At 38.3% G+C, this 19,692-nt stretch overlaps 1 protein-coding gene across 2 annotated transcripts in view; it reads left to right on the top strand.

Moving 5' to 3' along the window:
• The first annotated feature begins 4,684 nt into the window (after positions 1–4,684).
• The window catches only part of gramd2ab (GRAM domain containing 2Ab), a 36,263-nt gene continuing 21,255 nt past the window's right edge, over positions 4,685–19,692 (top strand). For both annotated transcript variants that reach the window (XM_084396934.1, XM_084396933.1), the window contains exons 1-2: positions 4,685–4,903; positions 15,971–16,092. In XM_084396934.1, coding sequence (XP_084253060.1) covers positions 15,977–16,092 — 116 coding nt within the window. In that variant the 5' untranslated portion in view covers positions 4,685–4,903; positions 15,971–15,976. The remainder of the gene's footprint in view (positions 4,904–15,970; positions 16,093–19,692) is intronic.

Genomic DNA, 19,692 nt, shown 5'->3' with positions numbered 1-19,692 from the left:
CTCAGGAGAGCATTATTGAAATCTGAGCCTTTCAAATCATCCTGGCATGTTCATCGCTCTCAGCTGCTTTCAAACTCGATTATCGAGCGGCACAGCGAAGACGACGTTACTTAGCGTAATTCGTTTACAGCGGCTCCCCCCCCCCATGTTAAACATGACCGTTTGTTTTTCATCTTCATCGTCAGTAAATGTTTAGTATCTGCAAGGTAGAGGCTTTTTGCTCCTTAGATTTTTAATTGAGTGATAATTTCAATGCTGCAACTAAAACACGCTAAAAATCGCACATTTTACGGCATTTTTATTTCATCCTCTCCGTGGTGATGGAAAACTTTACATTTTTATGCTGATTTAGGACCAGCTTTCTCTAACTAAAACCCTAAACAGTAACTTAAGTGAAACTGCAGCACTGGTCTCGAAAGGCTCGCACTAATACGAGAGAGTTGGGATTTTTATATAGAGTAATAACCTCACTTTTAGTTGTTCTGTCTTTGCGCGTTTAGCCAGTAAACCTGTGCTGTCTGGTGACTTGATTCATAACTGTTGAGGAAAAAGCGCTTGATTGTTTTTAATTTATTTTTGAGGGTTCTTCATTTTGTTGTTGCTGTTGTTCATGTTTTCTCCTTTTAGAAAGATGAAACGGCCGGTTTTGTTTCAACAGTTCAAACTATTCGTTCGACATTTGTCTCCAACGGTGCTAATATAGCCTCCCTGTGCGATCCTTGTGGGAAGAGAAGAGGGAATTTGTTTTTTTTTTTCTCTTCAGTTTTCTGTTTTTATTAGGCCCCTCCCACATCACTAATTAAGCCCCGCCCACCCCACGCCCATAGAGAGCAGTGTCAGTCATTGGTACTTGAAAGAAAGATGTTTACACCTCTTCATTTCTGTGTTTGGATGCATTTCTCTTTGTAAACCATCGCTCTCTCTCTCTCTCTCCCTGCCTTTCCTCACTGTCTCACTCTCTCTTCCTAGGGATCTCTCATGTAAAGTGTAAATTGCTACATTTTTTATACAATACTGTAACTTGCCTTTGTACATTTAGGCAGAAAATAAATCTTTTTATGAGACAATCACTCCTGTTAATCTGTGTCTTATCTCTCTGAAAGACTTGCATGTGTGTTGTGTTGCATGTAAAAGCAAGCGAAAGCTATATTCTGATCAAAAATGTACTTTGCGTTCAGTAAGTGAACGGTTTCTCAAGGTTTGTGAACCCCTAGAGGTTCATGATGGAACTGCTAGAGATAGCAATACCAACGCAGAGATAAATATGCACAATTCAAAAACGTTTAAAATAACAATGAAAATGGCATAACATGCAAAGTCTATTTGAAATTCATTCTGTTTAAAATGCCTGAACTCATTTTTAGTGATTTTATTATTATTATATTCCATAAGGGTGTGTTCACACTTGTAGTTCAGTTCTCTTGGTTCTTTTGGTCTGGACCAAAAAAAGAAAGTAATACATTTAGTCATGTTTCGCTTAGCATTCACACTGTCTTTCTTAAGACCAAACATAATGACATGTATGCTGGGCTAAATGCGCTCATTATATAGGCTGCATGTGTATGTATGATGGCAATTTGCCCAGAGCTGAGAACTTCTGTGTAAGGAAGTCAGAACACTCCTGGACTTCCTCTGTTGCACACAAATGAAGATCTGCTGCAAGGAGACCGCGTTCCTGACGCCTGAACCGAACCGAACCAACGTAGCTCCCATGACAAGAAAAAACAGGTGTGCTTCATCATTCTGTCCTTTTTAGGGTCGCATCTGCTGACATCACATCCTGTTTTTGGTTCATTCGGATGTCTTTGATCTGTTTTGCATTCATATTTCTGTCAAACCGCACAAGAGTTCATTTTAAAGCGGAGCGAGACCCATCTTTTCCGTATATTGATATGTTCACAACCCGATTGGTTGACTTTTATTACATATCCCAGACAGCAACATAGTGTCGGCCCTGTTGCTGTTTCGGATACTTTGCAACGGAACTTACCGAACATCCAAAACGACGCTGTGTTCTGGGCTAAATGCGCTCGTTGTATGTGCGTAGCCACATATGAGCAGCTGAATACTCACGGAGAGCTTATAATATGTGTGAAGGAGTCAAAACGGCATCAGGAATCCCTCCGTCACACACAAATGAAGATCGGCTGCGAGGAGACTCGGTTCTGACGCCTGTACCGAACTGTGATGGGCAACATCACTATTATGACGAGAAAAAACAGGTGTGCTTCATCATTCTGTCCTTTTTAGGGTCGCATCTTGTGACATCACGTCCTGTTTTTGGTTCGTTTACATGATTTTGGTCAGTGTTGCGTTCATATTTCAGTCGAACCACACCAGAGTTCGTTTGGAAGTGGAGCGAGGCCCATCTATTCAGCGTCTCGGTCCGCTTGTTTGGTTCAGATGGAAGCGTTCACACTTATTCAAATGAAGCGCACTAACAGAGCAATCACACCAGGGTTCGTTTTAATCCAACCACACATGACAAGTGGGAACACAACCTAAAAATGTCAATTTATCCTCACTGTTACAGTGCACTTCTTGGCCTTTCTATTGAATATAGCTGTGTTAATTCAAGTAACTGAGTAGATTATAGTTAGTTCACTATTATTAACAAAATTTTAAGTTATAAGAAAAAAAGAGTTAAAGACCAACGCCATAAAAAACAGGTGAAGATCCAGGCCACCTTGAAACATAAACCCAGGCCAATCTGAGAGATTATCATATAAAAAATGCAGAGAAGAAGACCTGAGAAAAGGTGTAATTTCTCCTTCATTTCTTAGCCACACTTATTTTACATGGAAGAATTGAAGTGCCAGGTTTTAACCAGCAGAGGGCCGCCTTTACCTGCCTTTGGGAGCCAGTCTCTTTGACCAGTGGTTCTCAATCCTGGTCCTGGGGACCCACAGCTCTGCACAGTTTGTGTGTCTCCCTCATTTAACACACCTGATTCAGATCATCAGCTCGTTAGGAAAGAGCTCTAATGAACTGAACAGGGTGTGTCTGATAAAGGAGACATATAAAATGTGCAGAGCTGTGGGTCCCCAGGACCAGGATTGAGAACCACTGTCTTTGACCAATTGTGAAGCGATGTTTTGTAGTACAACATTTAATTGTTTCGTGAGGAAAAAAGTGTGTTCTTCAGCATGTTCGTGTGACATCTTAATTGTATCAGTGTACGGACGCCATATTTAATTTCTCGATAATAAAAACAAGGCTATGAGGGATAATTACATTAATATTTATATGATTGGTGTGCCTTGAAAATATATCCCTCCATATTTCGTGATATAAGATCTTAAGACAATAGCCTATTGAATGGATTGTAACTCTTAGCCTCGTTCCTGTTCTTATTTTTTTATTTAAATTATTGAAAATTCTAAAATGTACCAAATGTAAAATTAAGCAGTAAAAGTGGTATATGAATGAAGTAACTTTCTCGATCACGTCCAACTTTTCGGTTGGGAAAGATGCTAAAACCTGTGGAAAGTTATGTATAAACGTAGTTTTTAGCTAAAACAATTATTATGTTAACTCTGGAAAGACGTTTTACTTCTTGAAAGCCACTTTAAGGCCACTGAGGTACTTTTTAGTGCAGCTCAGCTTCGCGCCATCAGGTGACCAGCGCGGGAATGAAAAGCCTCGCGTGCTTGAAGATCCAGCAGTTGCCATGGAAACCCCGCGTGAGCGCTAGAGGAGACTCGATCTCATAAAGAGACATTATAAAACAAGCATGCAGTGTCCATTGAAAATAAGTGTTGATATTGGCCTAATTTAACGTCGTAAAAGCATATTTGACACATGACATGTAACGTTTGTTCAATATGAAACACCGTCAACCTGAAAAGATCGTGTGTGTGTGTGTGAGGGTTTGGGAACATATCGTGATGTTCTATCGCTTTACATGCGAGGCACGCGCGCGATTAGAATTCCAGGCGCGCGCTCTCTCCGTCCTTGTGAGCGCGCGTGGTGTGACAAATACAAACAGCCCACTGTATGAGAGAGACTGTGCATCTAAAAGACTGTGTTGTTTATATTGCCTTGCAAGATAAGATTTAAAAAATAAAATAATAATAATAATTAAATGTTGTGGCATTATACAGGCTACTGTATGCCATACTGAATGATTGTCATATTGTTTTTACATTGTGCTTAAAATAATACCATTGTACTACAGTTAAAGTTCTTGTTAGTTTTTGCTGACATACAAATGCATATTAAGTGTACGACGTTTATGGAGATGGGTTGTCATTCTTTTTACAACATTTTTAGAGTCTTTACTACAAAAAGCTATTCAACATTTTCACTATTATTACCCAGTTATTGCACTGTTATTGCCCACTGTTATTCAACATATTCACTATTATTACCCAGTTATTGCACTGTTATTGCCCACTGTTATTCAACATATTCACTGTTATTACCCAGGAAACCAGATACAGTTCATACAAATATTTTAAAACAGAAATTCACATTTTTTTTACAAATATTTAAAAGGAAAGCTAAAGAAATATGTGTAAGCTAGCCCCAGTCCCAGCACTTCATTCTAATTACTGTGAGATTATTATTTACAGAGGAAACGCTATTATTACACAAGAGACTCTCAGGCTCATCCGTCCACGTGCTCGCAGCAGCAGCAACGAAAGGGGAGGAGCCTATATCATTAAACCACGCCCCCATGCGCATGCACGTCTGAGCAACAAGTCGCAACCGGTCTGCAGAATTTCCCGTTGCACGGTTATGATCAGCGCTCGTGCCCTTGAAGAGCGAAATACTCTCGCTTTTTTTTTGATCATGTGATGTGTATATTCGATAATCATATGTGAATGTACTCGCGGATCCCGATGGAGAAACACATCAGCTGTGTTTGCTATGAAATGACGGACTGGAGCTGTGTTTGAAGGTAAGAGACCCGCGCTATTATGTCCTCTTGCTTCCATATATTGTGTTACTCAGTACACTATTACTGTATTTTAGAATCTTTTACGATTTAAAAATAGATTTCGATTGAACAAGAACATCACTGTCCGGCTTTTAGTAGCGAAACTCCTCGCCACGTTTACAGTGTTTTCATCCCTAAATACAGTCTTGATGTGCACGCGAACACTTATTCATTATTCAGCCATTAGCAAACATTATTTAATGCTTGCTTAGCATGCAAGAATTTCGTATACTAATATTAAAATGGATGAATACACATTTTAGGACATTCTAACAATTGATAATGGTATAAGCGAGAATTATTAAATCAGAAAGAAATTCTTAAAGGGACAGTACACCCAAAAATGATAATTCTGTCATCATTTACTCGCCTTCATGTTGTTCCAAATCTGCATGATTTCATATCTTCTGCTCAACACGAAAGAAGATATTTTGAAGATTGTCGGACACCACACCGTTGATGGACCCCATAGTCATGTTCTTCATACTATGTAAGTCAATGGGGACCAGCAACTGTTTAGTTACCCATATTCCTCTTTCGAGATTATCTCGTTTAATTCAAAACTAAACTAAAAATTAATTTTCCAATCTTGTATATATATATTTTTTTACAGAATGAGGTATTTTGAAGGAAAACCCCCTTACAAAAAGTACTGTTCTGGTACCATGGTACTAAAATCCATAAAAGTATTATCGTATTTGCATCGCAGAATACCGAATAAGTTTACACATCTGTCCACTGCCATGAAAGACAAAAATGACAACTTTTGTTGCCCATATTGAATATGCTGTCAATAAATAAATAAAAAGATTGAGGACAACCCAAATAGAATTATGACGGTAACAAATATGAATGGTTTAATATTGCTGTAGATGTCACCCATCAAAGGGTAAATGAAAATTATTGTTGCTGTGAGTGTGAATGTATATGGTTTGACGCATTATGAAATATCAGACTTTTAAATATCAGAGTTAAAGCTAGTTTCTTTAACGATGTTTGCATGGAGTAAATACTACTACGGACCCAATAGAAATAACAGCCGGTGTTTTATTGAGTTAAATGCAGTCAATTTTGTGCTTGAAAGGGTTAATGGTAACTTTAGAAAAGTTGTAGCTCTCTGCAGTCATCTATAGTTGTAAATAGACTCTTATGTTATCTATACCATTATAAATACCCCAAGTCTTTTGCATTGACTGTAATGGTATTTGTTTTGGCATAAGTTACACAACCTTGAACAGAAAAAGCAGACTGTTCATTTTCCCTGTGACGTTGGTTTCCAGTAGCACTAAGTGCTTTTGACAATACTTGACTTATAGCGAGAGCTTAAACATGTAAACACACACCCTCATTCTGTATTACGGCTATAATTAGCATCTATTAAAATCTGAAATTATTGCATTAGACACAAGACTGCTGCTGCTCAGAATAGGATCTGATGTGTGTGTGGTAATGTGTGTGCTGTGTACACACAGCGTTTGAAGTGAAACACTCATGATGTTGTTGCATGTGGAATATGTGGTTTTGAGGTCAGCTCAGCTTCTGCAAGTCCATCAGTGATGTACGGAAGCTTGTTTCCGCCACTGAATAAAACATTTAAAAAGATAATTGTGACTTTATTTCTCAGAATTGCGAGATATAAAGTCAGAATTGTGAGATATAAAGTCAGAATTGTGTGATATAAAGTCAGAATTGCGAGATTTAAAGTCAGAATTGCGAGATATAAAGTCAGAATTGCGAGATATAAAGTCAGAATTGTGAGATATAAAGCTAGAATTGTGAGATATAAAGTCCGAATTTCGAGATATAAAGTCAGAATTGCGTGTAATAAAGTCAGAATTGTGAGATATATATTCTGAATTTCGAGATATAAAGTCAGAATTGTGATATAAAGTCAGAATTGCGAGATATAAATTCAGAATTTCGAGATATTAAGTCAGAATTGCATGTAATAAAGTCAGAATTTCGAGATATAAATTCAGAATTGCGAGATATAAAGTCAGAATTGCGTGTAATAAAGTCAGAATTGCGAGATATAAAGTCAGAATTGCGAGATATAAAGTCAGAATTGCGTGTAATAAAGTCAGAATTGAGAGATATAAAGTCAGAATTGAGAGATATAAAGTCAGAATTGTGATATAAAGTCAGAATTGCGAGATATAAATTCAGAATTGCGAGATATAAATTCAGAATTGTGTGTAATAAAGTCAGAATTGAGAGATATAAAGTCAGAATTGTGTGTAATAAAGTCAGAATTGCGAGTAATTAAGTCAGAATTGCGAGATATAGGCTAAAGTCAGAATTGCGAGATATAGGCTAAAGTCAGAATTGCGTGCAATAAAGTCAGAATTGCGAGATATTAAGTCAGAATTGTGTGTAATAAAGTCAGAATTGTGTGTAATAAAGTCAGAATTGCGAGATATAAAGTCAGAATTGTGTGTAATTAAGTCAGAATTTCGAGATATAAAGTCAGAATTGCGTGTAATTAAGTCAGAATTGCGAGATATAAAGTCAGAATTGCGAGATATAGGCTAAAGTCAGAATTGCGTGCAATAAAGTCAGAATTGCGCGATATAAAGTCAGAATTGTGTGTAATAAAGTCAGAATTGCGAGATATAAAGTCAGAATTGTGTGTAATAAAGTCAGAATTTCGAGATATAAAGTCAGAATTGTGATATAAAGTCAGAATTGTGTGTAATAGTCAGAATTTCGAGATATAAAGTCAGAATTGCGAGTTATAAAGTCAGAATTTCCAGATATAAAGTCAGAATTTCCAGATATAAAGTCAGAATTTCGAGATATAAAGTCAGAATTTCCAGATATAAAGTCAGAATTTCGAGATATAAAGTCAGAATTTCCAGATATAAAGTCAGAATTTCCAGATATAAAGTCAGAATTTCGAGATATAAAGTCAGAATTGCGAGATATAAAGTCAGAATTGCGTGTTATAAAGTCAGAATTGCGAGTTATAAAGTCAGAATTTCCAGATATAAAGTCAGAATTGTGAGATATAAAGTCAGAATTTCGAGATATAAAGTCAGAATTGTGAGATATAAAGTCAGAATTGTGAGATATAAAGTCAGAATTGCGTGATATAAAGTCAGAATTGCGTGATATAAGTCAGAATTGCGTGATATAAAGTCAGAATTGCGAGATATAAAGTCAGAATTTCCAGATATAAAGTCAGAATTGTGAGATATAAAGTCAGAATTTCGAGATATAAAGTCAGAATTGCGTGATTTAAAGTCAGAATTGCGAGATATAAAGTCAGAATTGCGAGATATAAAGTCAGAATTGCGTGATATAAAGTCAGAATTGCGAGATATAAAGTCAGAATTGCGTGATATAAAGTCAGAATTGCGTGATATAAGTCAGAATTGCGTGATATAAAGTCAGAATTGCGTGATTTAAAGTCAGAATTGCGAGATATAAAGTCAGAATTGCGTGATATAAAGTCAGAATTACGAGTAATAAAGTCAGAATTGCGTGATATAAAGTCAGAATTGCGAGTTATAAAGTCAGAATTGCGAGATATAAAGTCAGAATTGCGAGATATAAAGTCAGAATTGCGTGATATAAAGTCAGAATTGCGAGTTATAAAGTCAGAATTGCGAGATATAAAGTCAGAATTGCGAGATATAAAGTCAGAATTGCGTGATATAAAGTCAGAATTGCGAGATATAAAGTCAGAATTGCGAGTTATAAAGTCAGAATTACGAGTAATAAAGTCAGAATTGCGTGATATAAAGTCAGAATTGCGAGTTATAAAGTCAGAATTGCGAGATATAAAGTCAGAATTGCGAGTAATAAAGTCAGAATTGCGAGTAATAAAGTCAGAATTGCGAGTAATAAAGTCAGAATTGCGTGATATAAAGTCAGAATTGCGAGATATAAAGTCAGAATTGCGAGTTATAAAGTCAGAATTGCGAGATATAAAGTCAGAATTGCGAGTTATAAAGTCAGAATTGCGAGATATAAAGTCAGAATTGCGAGTTATAAAGTCAGAATTGCGAGATATAAAGTCAGAATTCCGGACATAACTGTTTTATATATATAAATATAGGTCATATGTGTGTTTGCGCACGTGATATCAGATCAGGAAGCAGCGTAACACACACATGACGACAGGAGTGACGGGGGTGTGTAAATCGAGTTACTCTCCCAGTTCTGCTAGTTTACTGAGATCTCTTATCCCGTGCGAATTGGCCATTAATATTACAGACGTCCTGTGGTAAAATTACACTACTCCATCTCCCCTTGTAAAGCTAATCCCGTCTGAATAGGGCTTTAGTCGTGGCGGGCGTGTAAACACAGGTCGATCAGTCGCTCTCGAACGCAGACCTGTGGAAGATGTTGGGAGTGGAGATTTTCTTACATTTGCATTATTTCCAACTCATACATCTGTACTTCCGACATCCTTGTGGTGTGTTTCACGGCTTCTGCCAGTTTGCATGTTTCGTCAGGTCATGTTTATGTGCTCTTTTGACTAGTTGCCGTCTAGAAAGCATGCTAAATACTTCATCTGAACAGCTTATGCCACACAGAAACATGAACACCGTTCAAAACAAGCTTCATATCAACATGCGAAAGAACATATCACTCTCAAAAATGCAGCGTTGTTTCAACACAAATTTGGGTCAAATATGGACAAACCCAGCCGGTGGGTTATGGTTTTTAGCCCAGCGGTTGGGTTTGTCTATATTTAACCAAAAATTCTTCATTTTTTAGAGTGGGGATGCACTAAAAATATTCAGAAGAAACAGATGTTTTCGGTTTAAAATGAGTGACTGAAACAGATGTTGCATTTTCTTGGCTGTAGTTTGTGTGAAATGAAATGCAAAGAAACTCCCATTTTTTTTTGGCATTTTAGCCTCCTGATTGCATTCCCACATCAGGAAATTGGTGAAAGCACACACACACACCACACACACACACACCACACACTTTGACTGTGAAGAACTCCTGCATTTGAATAAAACTGAAAGCGAAGGTCAGGACGAGTTCAACAGTAGATGGTTGTTTTAGAGAAGCAGAAGGAACAACACTGGACCTCTGTGTAGAAACACACCACACACACCTGAGTTTAGTACTCACACACAGCATCTTTCTTCAGACGCGCTACTTGAGTCTCTCAATGCCCAGTTTTACTGCAGAACAAATGAGCAGCAGTCAAGAGAGCCTGATAGCAAATGTAAAAAACGTTCACATTTTGGCCATGTGGGTAAAAACAAAAACTATATATATATATATACACACAGTGCCATTCAAAAGTTTTGGGATCGGTAAGATTTTTAATGTTTTTAAAAGAAGTCTCTTCTGCTCACCAAGGCTGCATTTATTTGATTAAAAATACAAACAAAAACAGTAATTATACAGTTATTCTACTGTAAATCAGCTGTTTTCTGTGTGAATATACAGTAAAGTGTAATTTATTCCTGTGATCAAAGCTGAATTTTCATCATCATTACTCCAGTCTTCAGTGTCACATGATCCTTCACAAATCATTCTAATATGAGGATTTGATGATCAAGAGACATTTATGATTATTATCAGTGTTGAAAACAGTTATTTATATTTTTATTTCAGGATTATTTGATGAAAATAAAGTTCAAAAGAACAGCATTTATCTGAAATAGAAGCTTTTGTAACATTATAAATGTCTTTACTGCCACTTTTGATCAGTTTAATGCATCATTGATGAATAAAAGTATTAATTTCTTTAATTTCTTTCCCAAAAAAGCCAAAAACATTCTTTCTGACCCCAAACTTCTGAACGGTAGTGTTTACTGTTATAAAAGCTTCTGTTTGAGATAAACGTTGTTCTTGTGTTGTCGGTGTGTGTTGAGTGGATGCTGTCTTCCTCACACACATTATAATGTATTTTAATAGATAATGATGCGGTCGTGGAGACCGTCACACGCTTCGGCTTCGGCTTCAGTTTGAAAGCGTCTCTCCACTCAAAGTGAAGAGTTTGACAGATCTTTCGTTTGCCTGAAGCCTGAGACACGTGCGTGTCGACTCCATAAATACGGTCCGGGAATCCACATGTGACCTTTTCTAGGCCTGTTGCCATGGTGACGAATGTCTCATGTTCGTAAAGTCTCTCACCTGACTAAAGTGAAACGACTGATCAGTGACTTCAAAGGGCATGAGAGTCTCGGGTCACATGACACAAGTCTCCGGTCACATGACACACCTGAGGTGAAGAGTTTCACTCCTCTTTTCCCTGCTGACATCATCCGACAGGATTTTTGTTATGCAGGAACATAAGGGCCACTCGAGCAGTTTTTTGTTTTGTTCCGAACTCTCCGTGAGTGTGTGTGTTGTTGCGCAGAGACGCTTCTCTCGTTCCCGCGTTCAGCAGCTGCGACTGCAGGGGTTCCCAGCGGATCCCTGTGTTTCTCCACAGCTGGGATGAGCTCCAGGAAAAACAATCACTTTCTCTTCAACACCACTGAGGAGACTTTCTCTTAGACTATCTGTCTATCTGTCTATCTATCTGTCTGTCTGTCTATCTGTCTGTCTGTTTATATATCTGTCTGTCTATCTATATGTCTGTCTGTCTATCTATATATCTATCTGTCTGTCTGTCTGTCTATCTATCTATCTGTCTGTCTGTCTATCTATATATCTCTCTGTCTGTCTGTCTATCTGTCTGTCTGTCTATCTATATATCTATCTGTCTGTCTGTCTGTCTGTCTGTCTATCTGTCTGTCTGTCTGTCTATCTATATATCTCTATGTCTGTCTGTCTATCTATCTATCTATCTGTCTGTCTGTCTATCTATATATCTGTCTGTCTGTCTGTCTGTCTATCTATCTATCTATCTATCTATCTATCTATCTGTCTGTCTGTCTATCTGTCTATCTATCTGTCTGTCTATATGTCTATCTATTTGTCTGTCTGTCTGTCTGTCTGTCTGTCTATATGTCTGTCTGTCTGTCTATCTATATCTGTCTCTATATGTATATCTATCTATCTGTCTATCTGTCTGTCTGTCATTCTGTCTATCTGTCTATCTCATTCTGTCTATCTGTCTATATGTCTATCTATTTGTCTGTCTATCTGTCTGTCTGTCTGTCTACAATTAACTCTGTTTTAGTCATAAATCAAGCATGTTTTTGCATGCAAGTCTCTTCCCAAAATGCCTCTTTCGCATTAATAAAGCTGTCTCTTTCCTAACAACGAACCTTTCTCTCCTCCGTCCCCGTCAGCACACTCCTCAGGCCATCGGCCCCCAGGAGCCTCTTCTGTCATCCGTTATGTCAGGGAACTATTAATGCATTAAGCAGAAGAAACACTACTTTACAATTACACCATATTTTCACTAGTACAGACTGTGACATGAAAACATGAGTCTTGTCATTAATCAGTCTCTTAATCGTCAGACGGCAACTGGAGTGTGTTGTGCTCGACGTCTCTCGGAGTGTGTGTGGTCAATCACACCTCTATGTTTAGTGCTCGTTATCAGCTTGTTTTCTCTGTCTCACCATCTCTCTCTCAAGTCACTCTTTCCACACTGCATCTATCAGATGGTATTCGGTTGGCGAGCTATATTTAGTGTGTGTGTGTGTGTGTGTGTGTGTCGAGGTGAGCTGTTATCACTTGCCCGAGTGTTGTCACACTGCCAGATCCTCCACAGTGGACGTCTGAGGCCTCCAGCTTTCTCCTGTGGCTCATTTCCATAAGAGGGCATCAGGAAAACATCTGACGAGCCTTAAAGGAACAGATCACTCTGATCACTCAATGTTTTTCGTTCTTCTAAGAAAACTAAAGTATATGTTGAGCTGAATAGGGCTGCATGATTAATCAAAACACATTTAATATTTGAGATATTTGAATGATTAAATAGCGTGTGTGCACTCGGATCCCATATATCAGAAGTTTAAACTGATATGACTTTAAAACACATGTAGATAATAAACTTTCATGATGATGAAGAATCATGCATTGTCATGTGAGCGTGACCACGAAACAGATGTTTTAGTGTTTGTCAGAGTATCTGAGGCATGAGGTGTAAAGGCTCCGCCCTCTTCTGGAAAGGGGGCGGAGCAGCTGCAGCTCATTTGCATTTAAAGACACATGCACAAAACCAGCATGTTTTTGCTTCCACTCAAAAATGACATGGTTTAATAAATGATCTGTGGGGTATTTTGAGCTGAAACTTCACACACACACTCTAAGACACCTGAGACTTACATTACTACCGTAAATGAGAGCGAATACAGAAGCTCAGGCTTTCTGCCTAGCATCTACTTTTGTGTGTCATGAAAATAATCCAGAGATTGAAGCGCATGTGGGCGAGTACATGATGACTATTGAGGCTTCTGTTACTGTAAGAAAATCTGCTGCTTTGAAATGGACAAAAGCCCTTTCTGAAGGGAGCGTTGCGTATCTAATGTCATGGAATTCCTGGACTTTTGTTGACTGGAGGAACGAGTTTTATTGAACTTTTATGTGAGGTATTCATGCGTGCTGTTTATGAAATGATCTCAAACGGTAATATTCCTGTACGGCGGACTCGTTCTCACACGCTGGCTGATTAGACTAATGCGATTTGCCCTCATTAGCATGTTTAACGGAGCCGGTAGTGTTTGAGGCAACTGTGATCACAATAAACCAGTTCACTTTTCTAGGTCAGTCTTGAATTTAAATTAGAGTCGTGTTGTTTTGAAACCAAATGCGGCGTTTCTCCATGTGTTTGCATTATAAATCTTAGGAAACTAGTGAAATGGTAGTGTGTGTGTGCCTTGTTAATAATGAAAGTGTTTGTTTTTGTGCTTGCACTCAGTCCAAACCCTAGTGCGCTGTCTACCTAGGCAGTATTTTAAGGCATCATAGGTGCAAAGGCTGGTAAAGCAGCCACTTTATGCTGCATTATAAGATGTTTCGACCACATTATAAGACAGCATCGCGTGTCCTTCATAGAAAAGGAAATCCCAGAATGCATTGCAAAGAAGGTAAAGACTTTTGTTTCCGGGATTGATTGCATATTAATAACAATTTTGTCTTCATAATAGGGATGCACGATATATCGGCCACCGTATCGGTATCGGCCGATATACACTCACCTAAAGGATTATTAGGAACACCATACTAATACTGTGTTTGACCCCCTTTCGCCTTCAGAACTGCCTTAATTCTACGTGGCATTGATTCAACAAGGTGCTGAAAGCATTCTTTAGAAATGTTGGCCCATATTGATAGGATAGCATCTTGCAGTTGATGGAGATTTGTGGGATGCACATCCAGGGCACGAAGCTCCCGTTCCACCACATCCCAAAGATGCTCTATTGGGTTGAGATCTGGTGACTGTGGGGGCCATTTTAGTACAGTGAACTCATTGTCATGTTCAAGAAACCAATTTGAAATGATTCGAGCTTTGTGATATGGTGCATTATCCTGCTGGAAGTAGCCATCAGAGGATGGGTACATGGTGGTCATAAAGGGATGGACATGGTCAGAAACAATGCTCAGGTAGGCCGTGGCATTTAAACGATGCCCAATTGGCACTAAGGGGCCTAAAGTGTGCCAAGAAAACATCCCCCACACCATTACACCACCACCACCAGCCTGCACAGTGGTAACAAGGCATGATGGATCCATGTTCTCATTCTGTTTACGCCAAATTCTGACTCTACCATCTGAATGTCTCAACAGAAATCGAGACTCATCAGACCAGGCAACATTTTTCCAGTCTTCAACTGTCCAATTTTGGTGAGCTCGTGCAAATTGTAGCCTCTTTTTCCTATTTGTAATGGAGATGAGTGGTACCCGGTGGGGTCTTCTGCTGTTGTAGCCCATCCGCCTCAAGGTTGTACGTGTTGTGGCTTCACAAATGCTTTGCTGCATACCTCGGTTGTAACGAGTGGTTATTTCAGTCAAAGTTGCTCTTCTATCAGCTTGAATCAGTCGGCCCATTCTCCTCTGACCTCTAGCATCAACAAGGCATTTTCGCCCACAGGACTGCCGCATACTGGATGTTTTTCCCTTTCCACACCATTCTTTGTAAACCCTAGAAATGGTTGTGCGTGAAAATCCCAGTAACTGAGCAGATTGTGAAATACTCAGACCGGCCCGTCTGGCACCAACAACCATGCCACGCTCAAAATTGCTTAAATCACCTTTCTTTCCCATTCTGACATTCAGTTTGGAGTTCAGGAGATTGTCTTGACCAGGACCACACCCCTAAATGCATTGAAGCAACTGCCATGTGATTGGTTGATTAGATAATTGCATTAATGAGAAATTGAACAGGTGTTCCTAATAATCCTTTAGGTGAGTGTATGTTCATTTTTAATGTTATCGGTCCAATAAAAAAATGTGGCTGATATATTAAAGCTGATTAATAATGGATTATTTCCTTCAGCTGAGACACTTCAGATGCGCACTGTTCAACATGATGGGTTTGAATTACTTCAGATATGATTGCAATCACTTTGAAAAGGAAAACACAGTTCAGTTCAACATGTGCAGCAAGTTTGTCATATCGGCTACATAAAATTATAATGAGAACATCATAATCGTGTGCTTGGGACATGGCTTTTAATGGTGAGACTTTTGTTTTTGTAATCAGGCTCTCAAAAACTATATAAAAATTTGGATTTAGATTTATCGGCCAATATATCGGTTATCGGCTTTCAAATGTGAAGAATTATCGGTTATCATATCGGCCAAAAAAATGTATATCGCTGCATCCCTACTTCATACTAATATTAATGTTCTTTATTTATTGTAGAAATATTCTCTGTCTTGGTTATTGAATGCACTTTTTCTTGTATAACAAAAAGCAACAAGGTTCATGGGAAAAGTTTTACATAGTGGACAAAGTGAAAGAAATGTCGACTTAATACTGTAAAATAATGATAATTTTTTTTTATATGTATATACACACACAGTATATATTTATATATATATTTATGTATGTATGTATATATGTATATGTATATATTATTAAACATAAAATAAATAATAATGAATTATTAAGCATATAATTATATTTCTTTCTGGTTGTTGGTTGTTTTTGAACAGATAATAATGACGGGGCTCATTGATCAGGGTGAGGACATGGGCCTGGTGACCCCGATAGAGCTGACGGACCCCCAGAAGGACGACGACCCCCAGTGCCCCGCACACTTCAGGCAGAGTCTCATGTACGTAGCGCATAAATTTTTTCATATTCATATTACACACTTAAAGTATTGCACAGTGTTCAGTGAATCATTTTAAGTTCTTCATTCCAAAAATCCTGTTTTTTAAACATCGTTTGATTTGGGCTGAACTAATCCTAGAGCTAATCCTAGTTTCAGGCACTACATGCAGCCAAACCAAAAATCATTCAGACACCAGATTGAGATATCATTTTTTATATATTTCACTAGTGAGATCAGGACACTATAGTTCATTTATGTAAGCGAGGAGAGCAAAATAAAGTAAACTGTGACATATTATACTCAATAATTCTTCATACAGTGACTACCAGTAACATTTATGACCATAAATGATCCAGACACATTGAGCTGATCATGTTTTGCTGAAGTGTGTTTTCTTTAATTGCTAATGCTCTTTTTACACACAGACTGAACACAATGAAGCATTGCTTGGTCACTGGTTGAGCTAAACTGGTATTATCTAATTGTGTAGTTAAATTTAACAGCTGACAGATATTCAACATAATTCATGTGTGAGACAGTCTAACAGAAGGACGGACAAAACCAGTCAAATATCAACTGAGTTCTGCTCATATTTTATTACCGTTTTCTAAACTATAGCGAATAATCTGTGATGATGTGAGAAATGTTGAAGGCGTGTGAATAAAGTTCGGTTTGACTGTAGTGTGGATAGTTTGCGACACAAACTCACAGAGATGCAAAGATCGTAACTTTTTCTGAAACTTAAAGGTGCAGTGTGTAATTATTAGCGGCATCTAGTGGTGAGGTTGTGAATTGCACCCAACTGAAGTTATGGTGGCCGACAGGAAGTGATGTCGTCGTCTGAGACAGCAGAGAGTAGCCAGTTAAGCAATGAGGTTTCTTCACAAAGATTAATTAAGAAATTATGTTTACTTTATTATTCAGTAAAAAGATGTTATTGAGAATATTATTGTCACTTGTTCATCATTGTGTCAGTGTTTTATTCACTGACTTTAGCTGAAGCTTCTTTACACAAAGAACAACATAGTGACGAAACGCGTTTGTCCGTTCAGGGCCACCGTAGAAACATGTGGATGTAAGGAGACCCGCGGTGTGTGTAGAGAGAAATGCCTCATTCTAAGCTAATAAAAACATAACAGTTCATTATGTAAGGTCTTTATACACCACTGAAAACATAGTTATGTATATGATATTGCATTTCTGTCAACAGATCCTCCTCAATATTACACAGTGCACCTTTAATTCTACTTGCTGTACTCATGATACCAATCTATAGATGAAGAGTGTGTGCAGCATCTGTGTTTTCAGTGCTGAGTAAATCTACGCCCTGTTCCCACGAGTCTGTGCAGGTTTGCCATCAGGGCCGGGCCGCCCGTCATCCGTGACGCCACACACACACACACACTCCCCACCTCTGACCGTCAATTGAAGAGCCACATTTATGTAATGAGTGTGTTTGTGTTTGGCTCTGATCACGCAGGATTGTGAAACCGCTGGAGAACACTGGAGAACAGTGCAGGATTGGTCAGAGCGTTAACACTGAGAACACACTCACTTCTGAATGTTTGAGAAAGATAAAATCATTAAAAAAAAAAACAACATTCATTTAAATACAATATTTAAAAAAATAAAGCTTTTTTATCTCAGCTAGTTAGTCGGTTTTTTGTTTTAAGGCGAAAAATTAAAACTTTAATTTTAATAAAAACTATATTGATAATACTTTTAAACGATATAGTTTTTTTTATAAAAATTATATTGACTATTTAAACTATATATACTAAACTTTTTTTTTTTTTCGGAAACTTGAACAAAAATGTGTGTGAGTGTGTGTGTGTGTGTGTGTGAGTGAGTGAGTGAGTGTGTGAGTTTGAGTGTGTGTGTGTGTGTGTGTGTGTGTGTGCCCCTCTCTGCTGTCTTATGTAATTAGATCTGCTCGTCTCTAACGTGAGTGTTCTGCACGTGAGTTTGCCGCATTGACATCATCACTCCTCGTCTCATGCTGTGTGAAAACGACACTTCAGAAACACACACATCACGACGACACTTCAGAAACACACACATCACGACGACACTTCAGAAACACACACATCTCGACTCCTGCTGTGCAACTAATCTGCCTTCCAGAACTCAACGCAGAACCAACAGAGCATCAGAAACAGAGACCGATCAAAACTAGTGTTTCCTGTGTGATTTCTTCTTGTCTGGTGTGTCATATCTGGAGCTCAAACGCTGCAGGACGACACACACACACACACACACACACACTCTCAACTTTAATACTCAGTGTTGGAGGTTTGGTCAATGGTCACGTCAACATCACTCATACGTCTGTTTCTCTCTCAAAAGCTCTTTGTACGGATAATGAAGTTGTTTCCATCTAACGAGTCCCATTTTACTCTATTGTTTTCAACTCTATGGGCCTCTCATGTGTAGCCAAACACCTCATCCGTGACACACACACACACACACACACACTCACTCTCTCTCTCTCTCACACACACACACACACACACACTCACACTCACTCATTCACTCAATCACACTCTCTCTCTCTCTCTCTCTCTCTCTCTCTCTCACACACACACACACACACACTCACTCTCTCTCTCTCTTACACACACACACTATTTACTTGTCAGGATTCTTTAAAGAATAGAAAATTCAAAAGAACAGCGTTTATTTGAAAGATAATATTTTGTAACATTATAAATGTCTTTACTGTCACTTTTGATCAATTTAATGCGTCTTATTAAAGTATTATTATTACTTATTGATTTTTTAAACTCAGTCGGACATTGAACAGTAGTGTGTGAGAGAACCGGATGCCACCCACTAAAGTAAAGCAAGTATCTTGAAAATGTGGTGTGATTTGTCACAGCTTTATGCCAGATTTCAGTCCTGTGTTGAACATGTGATGTTGTTCATCATCATCAGACTGATCTCGTCACACTTCCTCAGATGCTGTGTCTGTGACTCATTGCTTCTTCATCATGATTTATACTGATAGTGTGAGTCTAGTGACTGATAATCGACCTACATTCATCCCACAGCTTTCAGACTGGATCTTCTTTGCCGATTGTCTACGTGTCACTCACGACTTGTGTTTCCGTTTCCGAGGCATTTCTCTTTGATGGGTTTTGATTATATTTAAACATAAGCAGATGACACTGGTTTCAGCTATTTTAGGCCGGTCTATAGTGTTAGACATGTGCTCATAGACTAGTCTAATGCAAGTTAGACTGTTTCACAAAAATAAAGACTGACTTAATTTAGACCAAAAACATTAGACACCTCTTACCCCCAGGCTAACTCAGGTCTAAGACTCTGTTACCTTGGCAACCAGCAGTAACAATCAGTTACATTACAAACAGCCAAAAGAAAAGGGAAAATGGCTCATAATTGAAACATTTCTTCTTATTACTACATTCTCCGCTAAATTTCCCAAGTAAAATGTCCTTGTAACTGTTACACTCCTCCAACACACACATATTCTCCGCTGGGGTAAACTGCACTGAGCGGCTGAATGCGCTTACTCGATCCGCCATGTTGTTTTGTTTTGAAAAGTGTCTTATTTTACCCAGAATGCATTGCGGTGTAGTC

Source organism: Rutilus rutilus (genome assembly GCF_951802725.1).
Source record: "Rutilus rutilus genome assembly, chromosome: 23".
Lineage (NCBI taxonomy): Eukaryota > Metazoa > Chordata > Actinopteri > Cypriniformes > Leuciscidae > Rutilus > Rutilus rutilus.
Note: the sequence above shows the minus strand (reverse complement) of the source record. Positions and strands in the feature narration are given on the sequence as shown.